Genomic DNA, 12,085 nt, shown 5'->3' with positions numbered 1-12,085 from the left:
GGATAAATTGTATCTCTGTGTAATTGGGAAAAAAAGGTACTCAATTTTGGTGTTCCCGTCTCCCTTACTCTGTCTCTCTCTTTCAATTCAATTCAATTTGCTTTATTGGCATGACGTAACAATGTACATATTGCCAAAGCTTGCTTTGGATATTTACAATATGAAAATAATAAGAATCAAAATTGTCAACGGGACAACAGTAACAACAATAACCAAGGGTCAAACCATACATTGAACAATAACATACAGTTAGCATACAATAAGCATACAGTAGAGGACATGTGCAGGTTGATTGGTCTGTCAGACACTGTCCTTCATCTAATGGCAGGCAGCAAAGGAGTGCGCTGCCAACCACAGCTCTCCGCGTCCTCCCCCAACAGGACGGGTAGCCTACTCTCATCAGAGAGCTCTTTGAAACCTTGAATAAGGGTTTCAAATTTGGGGAAATGACACTCTCTAATTGTTTTATATTTTTGACATTTTGTCAGGAAATGCAGCTCTGTCTCAGGTTCTGCTGTTGTGCAGTGGTTGCACAGCCTTTCCTCTACAGGGAGCCAGGTTTTCCTGTGTCTACCCTTTTCAATAACAAGGCTGTGCTCACTGAGCCTGTACTTTGTCAAGGTTTTTCTAAGGTTTTGATCAGTAACCATGGTCAAATAGTTAGCCACGGTGTACTGTCGATTTAGGGCCAGATAGCACTGCATTTTGCTTTGTACTTGTGGTTGTGTTTCCCAATAAGCAATGTTGTTTTGTTTTGACTGTGTTGTAATTTGGTTTATTCTGATTGATTGGATGTTCTGGTCCTGAGGCTTCAGTGTGTTAGTAGAACAAGTTTGTGAACTCAGCCCCAGGACCAGCTGAATGAGGGGACTCTTTTCTTTGCTCAGCTCTTGGCATTGCAGGGCTTGGTAATGATATGAGAGGGGCCACTGTATTTTAGATGTTTCCAAAACTTAATTTCTCTTTTTTGAGTTTTTATTATTAGTAGATATTGGCCTAATTCTGCCCTGCAGGCATTGTTTGTAGTTTTCCTCTGGACATGTAGGATAATCTTACAGAACTCTGTATGCAGGGTTTCAATGGGGTGTTTGTCCCATTTGATGAAATCTTGTTTTGCAAGTGGACACCACACCTTGCTGCCATAAAGTGCAATTGGTTCAATGACACATTCAATTAGTTTTAGCCAAATTTTAATAGGTATTTCAATTTGAATTTGTTTTTTAGTGGCGTAGAATGCCCTGTGTGCTTTCTCTCTCAGTTCATTCACTGCCTCATTAAGGTGTCCAGTTGAGCTTATTTTTAAACCTAAGTAATTGTAGTGTGTGCAGTACTCTATATTTTGTACCAATTGAGAACTTTGGTCTAATTCCCTGAGATCTGGATCTTCTCTGGAAAATCATTATTTTTGTCTTTTTGGGGTTTACTGCCAGGGCCCAGGTCTAGAAGTACTTCTTTAGCAGGTCCAGGCTCTGCTGTAGACCATGTGCTGTGGGTGACAGCAGGCATAGGTCATCTGCGAAGAGTAGGGATTTAACCTCTGATTTGTGGAGACTAACACCAGGGGCTGAGGATTTTTCTAGACTAGTGGCCAATTCGTTGATGTAAATATTGAAGAGTGCAGGGCTCAGATTGCAACCCTGGCGAAGGCCCCGCCCCTGGTTAAAGAATTCTGTTCTTGTCTTGCCAATTTTAATGCTGCACGTATTGCCAGTATACATTGATTTAATTATGTCATATGTTTTACCTCCTGCACCACTTTCAATAACTTTGTAGAACAGTCCTGTATGCCAAATAGAATCAAATGCTTTTTGGAAGTAGATAAAGCAAGCATATAGTTTGGTATTATTTTCGTGGACATGTTTATCTATCAGGATGTGTAGGGTGTAAATATGATCAGTCGTGTGATGTTTTGGTATAAATCCAATTTGGCTTTTACTCAAGACGTGCTTATTAACAAAGTTTAGAACTCTTACATTTATAATACTACAGAAAACCTTCCCCAGGTTACTGTTCACACAAATGCCTCTGTAATTGTTAGGGTCAAATTTGTCTCCTTCTTAAAGATTGGGGTTATGAGTCCTTGATTCCAGATGTCAGGGAAATAACCTACACTCAGGATCAAATTAAACCGTTTTAATATAGCCAATTGACATTTTGCACTAGTGAGTTTGAGAATCTCATTTAGGATGCCATCAGGTCCGCATGCTTTTTTAAATTTGAGGGCCTAAAGTTTCTTATAGAGCTCCTGGTCAGTAATTGGGGAGTACAATGGATGTTGATTGTCCTTTATAGCTTTTTCTAAACCATTCAACTTCTCATGAATTTGGCGTTGTTCTGCGTTTGTGTCAATTTGAACGGTGTTGTAGAGTGTTTTAAAATGGGTTGTCCATATGTCACCATTTTGTATCGCTAATTCCTCATTTCGATTTTTAATTTTTTCCCCAATTTTGCTAGAAGTTGTTTGTGTTTATGGACTCTTCAATTAGTGTCAGGTGCTTGCTGTTGTACTGTGCTTTTTTGGTTCTGAGTGTTTGTTTATAGAGTTTTAAAGTCTCACAGTAACGAAGGCATAATTCACCATTATTTGGGTCTCTGTGCTCCCTTGTGGATGGCTATTGTTTGACCAGCATGAGATGAGAAGGAGAGTGAAATTCCTTTCTGGAATTAGAAAGAATGTTCCACGCTTTGAGTGTTTTTTTTTTTCTATGCTAACCCCATGGAGGGGGAGAAAGAAACAGAGAGAGAAAGTGAGAGAAAGGCCAAGGTGAATGAGAAGGGTTTGGCAGTAGGAATGGGGGCAAGTTTAAGCACTTTGAAAAGCAGTGACAATACGCTTGACACTGTAAAATCAAAGAGCTGGGGACAAATAGAAGAGATGTGATGTATTTCTGCCAACTACGTGATTAGGAAAGTCTGTGTTACTAATTGTAATGTTCAGATAGAAAACATAGCACAGTCTAATCATATAAAGGAAAGGGAAAGGCGGATACCTACACCTCACACACATGGTTATGGGCTTAAAAAAAGTAGCCACCTGTACCATGTCAGGTATAGAGTTGAAATTGATTTGTTTTTGAGTTTGCATTCCACCCATGAGGCCAAAGAGGGCGCTTTTGGTCACTGACTGCAGGAAAGGGCTACATCATGCAGTGATGTCAAGGGTAGTTTTGCATGAAAATGTGAGTTATTTGCCCATATCTCAAGTTAGGCCTCGGCCCTCAGAAGCCAACATCTGGACGACTTTCATGTTGTTTTTGACAATGACACTATTGACCAATTGAATAAGTTTTTATGAGTGATGTATATTGGTGATGTTTTGACATGAAGATAGAGTTCTACTTGTTTGGCTGCTTCAGAGGACTTGGACACATGGCAGTAGTGTGATGTAGTGCATAGAAAAGGGGACCTGTTTTGTTTCCTGGTCTGCAGTAGGACTATCCAGGGTCGCTTTTTATTAGTGCACCTAATGGAAAAGGTTTTGTACTGGAAAATGGAAATTAGTCTTTCTTATTGGACTAGTCTGTGTAGTCCTGTCTAAGTAATTTTTCTTCCATTTGATGCCTAATGAACATGACCCTGGTCCCATTTTGACTATGCAAAACAAATATAGTCTATTACTAATAGACTTTAGCATGTCAAATTGTCTTCACTAGTACAAAGTAAGTTTGGATTGCATGGATTTCCAAAGCACGTAGTCAAATTCCAAGCCCACACAATTTTTTGTTGATATTCTAGCACAACACAGCTAAGTACACCAATCAGTTTATTAGGTATGTTAGTCCTGCTGCGTTGAATATACTCATGAAGAGTGTGAGAAAGAGAAATAGCTTTGGTTACACTTTAATATCATATTTGAAGGTCTGGTTAAGGGCTTGTAAGTAAACATTTCATGGTAAGGTCTACACTTGTTGTATTCGGTGCATGTGACAAATAAAGTTTGATTTGATTTGGTCATAAACTGCCCATAAACGTTACTATTACATGTAGTTAACCATTGCATTAGATTAATACACAATTATGTTGATTATCATTTAGGCAGATTACTGGCCCGATTACAAACAATGCTTTATACATACATGTATTTACTGATTTTAATACATACATGAATGGACAGTCTACTGATGTTAGTAATTCTAGAGCAGTTTAGTGATGACCACTGCTCCCGAGTGGTGCAGCAGTCTAAGGTACTGCATCTCAGTGCTAGAGGTGTCACTACAGATACCCTGGTTCGAATCCAGGCTGTATCACAACCGGCCGTGATTGCGAGTCCCATAAGGTGGCGCACAATTGGCCCAGTGTTGTCCGGGTTTGGCCGGTGTAGGCCGTCATTGTAAATAAGAATTTGTTCTTAACTGACTTGCCTAGTTCAATTTTAAAAAATGCCACAGGCCTGGTTAAAGGTAGCTAGCAATGCTGAGATGCCTCACCAAGAAAAGGCTATTAAATGTTTTTGTCACGAGGGTATAACTCATTACTGGACTCAGAGCAAGCAACGAGATTTAGCATGATGACAAAATCTGCTATGCTTGCAAATCTGATCATTGGATTTGGCTGTGTGTCTGTTTACTGATGGGTGATTGGTCTCCATATGGGGTGAGACCTAAAAATTCTAAATATGGGGTGAGAACTAGGTTAGCATTAACATTAGCTGTTAGCAATGTCGCAGGTCATGGCTCTGTGGAGATTAGCTCTCTGGTCATGACAGGCAGAGGAGACGAGAAGGGGATGGAGGAGAAGATGGAAAGGAAGAGAGAAACAGAGAGGCCCTGGTCTGTAATTAGTATGGATCTGAAAGGATACCTAATCGGATTGAAGGAAATAAAGTGGTTCTTCTGAAGTATAGCATCATCCCTGAGTGTGTATCTTCCCTCCTGAAAGAATTTATCAAGTCACACACGCATGAAAACACACACACACACACACACACACACACACACACACACACACACACACACACACACACACACACACACACACACACACACACACACAGAGGTTGTCCTAGCTGGGTCTTAGGGGTAGGGGGACTTCGTTAACTAATTACTCTGCCATTGTTCAGCTGTGCAGATTGACCCCGATAGCCCAGACCCAAATCCAATCGCTGTCCACAGAGTGGTACAATAGCCTAGCCACCTTCCAAAAGTCTTGTTATGGCTGTTTCTAAACAGATTTTATAATGTCTTGAATTATAAGATGATAGGATAGCACATTTTCGTTAACTATTTGTGTATGTTTTCCTCACAAACATTTTGTGAATGAGAGTGTTAGAAAAAGCAGTGATTTGGTGGAGCATATTGTGTGGTTGTGCGTGTTTTAGGTGTTTAACCGCACAATGAGTGTGTGTGTGTGTGGGGGGGGTCCCCTGTTCCTCTGTGAGCCCATCCCCTGTTCCTCTGTGGGCCCATCCCCTGTTCCTCTGTGGGCCCATCCCCTGTTCCTCTGTGGGCCCATCCCCTGTTCCTCTGTGAGCCCATCCCCTGTTCCTCTGTGGGCCCATCCCCTGTTCCTCTGTGAGCCCATCCCCTGTTCCTCTGTGGGCCCATCCCCTGTTCCTCTGTGAGCCCATCCCCTGTTCCTCTGTGAGCCCATCCCCTGTTCCTCTGTGAGCCCATCCCCTGTTCCTCTGTGAGCCCATCCCCTGTTCCTCTGTGGGCCCATCCCCTGTTCCTCTGTGAGCCCATCCCCTGTTCCTCTGTGAGCCCATCCCCTGTTCCTCTGTGGGCCCATCCCCTGTTCCTCTGTGAGCCCATCCCCTGTTCCTCTGTGGGCCCATCCCCTGTTCCTCTGTGAGCCCATCCCCTGTTCCTCTGTGAGCCCATCCCCTGTTCCTCTGTGGGCCCATCCCCTGTTCCTCTGTGAGCCCATCCCCTGTTCCTCTGTGGGCCCATCCCCTGTTCCTCTGTGAGCCCATCCCCTGTTCCTCTGTGGGCCCATCCCCTGTTCCTCTGTGGGCCCATCCCCTGTTCCTCTGTGAGCCCATCCCCTGTTCCTCTGTGGGCCCATCCCCTGTTCCTCTGTGAGCCCATCCCCTGTTCCTCTGTGGGCCCATCCCCTGTTCCTCTGTGGGCCCATCCCCTGTTCCTCTGTGGGCCCATCCCCTGTTCCTCTGTGGGCCCATCCCCTGTTCCTCTGTGGGCCCATCCCCTGTTCCTCTGTGGGCCCATCCCCTGTTCCTCTGTGGGCCCATCTGTTTTTTCCAACTTTTGTCCTGTTAATTAATGAAATCAGAAGGGCTGCCTTCTGGGCCAGGACTCCCTGCACACAAACTGTGTTTTTTTTGTTTTAAAATGAATGGCCACGCTCTCTCTTTTCCCTTCTCTCACATCTTTTCCTCTCTTCCTCGATCTAGGCATATCTCCCTTTCTCTTTCCTTCCTTTTCACCCTCCCCTTCACTCCTCTTTGGTTTACATTTACATTTTAGTTTAGCAGACACTCTTATCCAGAGCGACTTACAAGAGCAATTAGGGTTAAGTGCCTTGCTCAAGGGCACAGATTTTTCCCCTCTAGGATTTGAACCTGCGACGTTTCGGTTTCTTGCCCAAAGGTCTTAAAGGGATACTTAAAGCAATACGGGCGTTTATCTACATCCACAGAGTCTGATGAACTCGTGGATAACTTTTATGTCTCCGCGTGTAGTTTGAAGGAAGTTGATAACTAGTCTTAACGCAATTCCTAACCAGCGTTAGCGCAATAACTGGAAGTCATACCCATAGACTTCCAATCATTGCGCTAACGCTAGTTAGCATTGGCTCGCCGAACTACCTCTTAACTTCCTTCAAGACATAAAAATTGTATCCACGAGTTCATCTGTAGATAACAGGCCTCATTGCCAACATCCCAAAGTATCCCTTAACCACTAGGCTACCAATAGACTACCTGCCGCCCTAGTTCTTACTGTTTATTCAGTTCATTCTTGCTTTCATTCTATCTCTTCCCCCATCCCGATCCAAAAAAGAAACAAATTCATAAGATAAAAATGTGAAAGTAACAGTAGTGCTGTGAGAGTATAATGTGAATGTTGTAAGATTACAACTTTTTATGTTGTTTTCTGCCTTTGCGACATGTGTTGGGTGCTAATGATGATTTGTAATGCCTTCACTTTGTTTGTTTGTTTCAGTTTTAAACATATCTGGATGGGTTTGGCAGTTTGAGGTGACTATCGGATGTAGTCTAGTCTTAAAGGGATACCTCGGGATGTTGGCAATTAATCTACTTCCCCAGTCAGATGAACTTGTGGATAACGTTAACCAATGACTGGAAGTCTGCTAGCGTTAGGTATCTCCTATCATGCTAGCAGATACCAATAGACATCCAGTCATTCCTTCGTACTAGACACAGAGACAATGAAATGGTATCCATAAGTTAATCTAGCTCTGGGGAAGTAGATAAAGGGCCTCGTTGCCAAAGTCTCAAAGTATTAATTATTTGTTACTTTATTTCTTAATTTTTGGGGTATTTTTCTTAAAACTGCATTATTGGTTAAGGGCTTGTGAGTAAGCAATTCACTGTAAGGTCTACACCTGTTGTATTCGGCGCGTGTGACAAATAAAATTTGATTTGATTTGTATTCCTTTAACATAAAGCACTCAACCAATAGGCTCTGGCTTGATGGGATCCTTCTCTGCTCTCTAGTATCCACCTGAGATGTATGTCACAAAGCAAGAAGTTGGCCGGCTAACATTTATAAACTCAGTTAGAACTTTATTACTATCATTCTCTGCTTTATAACGTAGAATATGTTATTAAGTCAGTTATACCATTGCCATTTTAAGTTGTTATTTGCAATCAAGGACATGTTTCTGAATATTTATGGATGTTAGTTGGGAAATTGCTCCTGGTTTGTGGAATAGACCGATTTGGGCTAAACTAAAAGTTTCCTATAGCGGCCATGTAGGCCCACATTCACTGTACTATTGATACCTATATATACCTGCTTTCTGCATCATTCTAGGTGCTGTAGATCTGTACCCTGTCATGTCTTTATAATGTAATGATATTAAACAGCATGGCAAGATGTAGCCTATGTAGCTTATAGCACAACTCTAGTAGTCGATACTTTAGGTCCAATACTTAGTTAGGGGTGTTGGTCCATTTCTCTTTGTTGCGTTTTTCTATCTTTATGACAAACATGCTTTGTTTTACTGATTCATGAGCACTAGAGGGAACATGAACATGCTTGATAGGAATGTTTTGAAATAAAATGGCACTAAACTATTGGGATGATCAGGCTCTTGTTTGACCCAAGAAATGATTGTTTGTATCATGGTGTGATCACTCTGCCACAAGGGCCAATTCAGTCAAGTGTCATTAGGCATATGTATCGAGCGACAAGTGTGAGATCATCAGTAGAATTCATGGTTTCTTCCTGGCATGTGGAGTAAATGAGAAGCAGAATTTGAAAAGTTCCAGGTGCTCAACACTCGACAAGAGCTGTTGTGCCACACCTGCCAACGTAGCCATGCTATGTAGTCCCCTTCCGTCGTCAACTGTACCCTCTGTCACTCTGAAGGCAGCCGGAGATGACAGTCCTCCCCTCCTCTCCGTCCTACACCATGGGGTGAGGAGGAGCCCTCTGTCTCACTCAAACATCAGCCATTAATGTGTCATTTAGCAGATGCTTTTATCCAGAGCGACTTAAAGTAGAGTGAGTACATACACTGAGTGTACAAAACATTAAGAACACCTACCTAATATTGAGTTGCACTCCCTTTTGGCCTCAGAACAGTCTCAATTCGTCGGGCATGGACTCTACACGGTGTCGAAAGCGTTCCACATGGATGCTGGCCCATGTTGACTCCAATGCTTCCCACAGTTGTGTCAAGTTGGCTGGATGTCCTTTGGGTGGACGACCATTAATGATACACACACTGGTAACTGTTGAGCGTTAGAAACCCAGCGGAGTTCCAGTTCTTGACACACTCAAACCGTTGCACCTGGCACCTACTACCATACCTTGTTCAAAAGCACTTTCCTAATGTTTTGTACAGTCAGTGTAGATTTTAGTAGTATGTAACCCCAGCATGAATGGAACCCATAACACTGCCATTCCTAGACCAATGCTCATACCAACAGAGCCTCACACGACCGCGGCCCCTGATTTGACTTGAAAACCTGAGCCTTTATGCAAATCCTCCACGGCATACAATGCTCTGATTTGCACAGAAGCTTTTTTCTCGGTTCAGACAGTGTTTTCCACAAGTACTCACTGTCAACATGAGTCTATTCATTGATATACTGTGTGAATTTAAAGTGTTGTTTTGCTATTGTAGAGTATTATACTGTGGTATGCTAGCCTGGTCCCAGATCTGTTCTTGCTGTCTTGCCAACTCATATGGCGTGACCATAGGAGTTTGCCAGACAGACAAGCAGATCTGGGACCAGGCTAGTGGTATGCAGTCTGCCACTACATTGGATAAAGTCATATAATTCCAGTGTATCACAGGTTGGGGATTGTCATAGAAATGGAATGTAATACCTTTCAAATACCAGAAAAGCTTTGTATCATAAAGTTTGTATCGTTCATGTTTGTGGTCCATTGTCTTGAACTTTGAGTCACCATTACCAGTATGATCTCTAAATGTTTTTCTCCACCTGTTTCTAACACATCGTCTCTCCCTTGCTCTCTCTATCTCCCTCTCTTTCCAGATTGATCCCAAGGTGGCGTTTCCTCGTAGAGCCCAGCCCAAGGTGAGTTCTCATCCCTGACAGGGTTAACTCCTAGACGCCAAGGTGACGTCACAGCCGCCATGTACAATCAGGGGAAGCCTGCCTGCCGCACAAGATTATGTTCCTATATTCCGTTCACGTGATGAAGGAGCAGCAATCCTCCGTCCTCCCTTACCCCCAACCTCATCTGACCTGTATATGACCCCGATACATAAGAAGCGGGGGGGCTCTACCAGCCTAAAGACTCATGCACACATACACACTCATACACACAGTCACACACTGGGTCAAATGAATTGTGTTATTACTGTACTATGCTGTTCCAAGTGCGTGGCAAACCCCCTCCCTAGATATTTTTTTACTGCTTAACAGATCTTAGAGCTTTATTATCTGAAACATCTACCGTTTCAATTTGCTGTGTGTTAATGATTGTGTGTCCTCTTCCCCTGTGTTGTCAGCTGGTGACCAGGACAAAGAAGATATTTGTGGGAGGTCTCTCTGTGAACACAACCATCGAAGACGTCAAGCAGTACTTTGACCAGTTTGGAAAGGTAAATGTGACACACTGTCTTAAGACACGTTTGTTGACATGATCAGGGATCGGGAACTTGCAGGCCGCTTGCAGACAGACCACCGTTTGAAGGCCCTCGGATAAAATGTTGATTTTTTTGGGAACTCAACTTACTGTTGTGAGGTAGAATAGTAGACCAAGGTGCAATTTCGAAATGTGTTTGTCCATCAATGTGTTTTCTCTTGTTATGTCAGTCCCTGATAGTCACTCAATTAACCCATGTCAGCTAACGATTTTTAGATTGGCCAGCTATCTAAACTTGTAGTAATCAAGGTCGAATTAGAGCCCGGCGGGCCCTCATTGATTTTGTTAGTCAGTGTAACTCAAATATCATATTAAAAACTGCAAACACTTCTTTCCACCCTATGGCAAAATGTTTAGAATGGCAGGAAATTAGCTGTACAACATTTTTTTGTAGCCGCCACCCCATCAAAGTTACCCATCCCTGTACTACATGTATATATTGAGTCAGTAGTAGTTCTCCAGTTCTCCCCCCATCACTCTGTATCTCATGTTTTCTCAGTCTATTTGTGTCCCTTTTTCTGTAATGGGTGCGTGCTGGTGGCAGGGAAGTCAGGCGCAGGAGAACGAACTTGGTATAAACGGAGTCGTTTAATAAGTGCTAACAAAACTCTGAAAACCAAACTATACAAAATAATAAAAGTGAGTACAAAACCCGTCTCGCACCAGAACATAACTTGCACATCACATACAAACAAACAATCACCGACAAGGACATGAGGGGAAACAGGGTTAAAACACAACATGTAATTGATGAGCTTGGAACCAGGTGTGATGTAAGACAAGACAAAACCAATGGAAAATGAAAAATGGATCAGCGATGGCTAGAAGGTCGGTGACGTCGCCTGCCGAACACCGCCCGAACAAGGAGAGGGACCGACTTCGGCGGAAGTCGTGACATTTTCTCTCTTTTTCTCTTATTCCACATTTTGGTTAGAGACAGGGTAAGCGTGGCTAATTTCAGAGAACAGTTGAAAGGGAGGAAGGAGAAGAGGGGGAGAGGGATCTCAACAACATTATGTTTGATATTTACTGTCAAAAGGCATTCTGATGGATATTAGCACTTCTGTCTTCCATTTTTCTTCCGTTGCTGTTGTTTGAGTTGCTTCGGCTGTTAAATTTTTCTTCCAGTCAGTTAAGCCTATTTGAATGAGATGCAGTGAAAGGCAAACTCATGCTGGGATGACAGAGGAGTGGCTAGAGAGAGAGAAAGAGGGAAGGGGGAGAAAGAGGGGCACCTCCTGGAGAGAGGTTGGGGTACTCAGAAGGGAAGTGTTTTCAAACTGCAGGAGAGAAGAGGAACACAGACATGTATGAGAAGAACCAACTCTCACTCAAATGTAAGAGAAGTTCCAAATAGGCTGAAGAACAAGTGTCATAAAGGGATGATAAGTGGAACAGTTGGAAAGAAAGTTGACAAACAGTCTTGAATCAATGGGAAGGAAGAGGGGGAGAGGTGTTAGGGAGAGAACGAGTGAAGAGGTGGGAGGTGTTAGGGAGAGAACGAGTGAAGTCGTGGGAGGTGTTAGGGGGAGAACGAATGAAGCGGTGGGAGGTGTTAGGGGGAGAACGAGTGAAGAGGTAGGGAGGTGTTAGGGGGAGAACAAGTGAAGAGGTGGGAGGTGTTAGGGGGAGAACGAGTGAAGTGGTGGGAGGTGTTAGGGGGAGAACGAGTGAAGAGGTGGGAGGTAATAGGGAGAGAACGAGTGAAGAGGTGGAGAGTTGTTACAGAGAGAACGAGTGAAGAGGTGGGAGGTGTTAGGGGGAGAACGAGTGAAGAGGTAGGGAGGTGTTAGGGGGAGAACAAGTGAAGAGGTGGGAGGTGT

General features: G+C 43.3%; 1 protein-coding gene across 2 annotated transcripts in view; it reads left to right on the top strand.

Moving 5' to 3' along the window:
* The window catches only part of LOC106583321 (RNA-binding protein Musashi homolog 1), a 44,096-nt gene that overhangs the window by 7,933 nt on the left and 24,078 nt on the right, over nucleotides 1–12,085 (top strand). For both annotated transcript variants that reach the window (XM_014167377.2, XM_014167376.2), the window contains exons 5-6: nucleotides 9,647–9,688; nucleotides 10,126–10,218. In XM_014167377.2, coding sequence (XP_014022852.1) covers nucleotides 9,647–9,688; nucleotides 10,126–10,218 — 135 coding nt within the window. The remainder of the gene's footprint in view (nucleotides 1–9,646; nucleotides 9,689–10,125; nucleotides 10,219–12,085) is intronic.

The sequence above is a fragment of the Salmo salar genome, chromosome ssa22 (assembly GCF_905237065.1).
Source record: "Salmo salar chromosome ssa22, Ssal_v3.1, whole genome shotgun sequence".
Taxonomy (NCBI): domain Eukaryota; kingdom Metazoa; phylum Chordata; class Actinopteri; order Salmoniformes; family Salmonidae; genus Salmo; species Salmo salar.
This window is presented reverse-complemented; position numbering and strand designations above follow the sequence as displayed.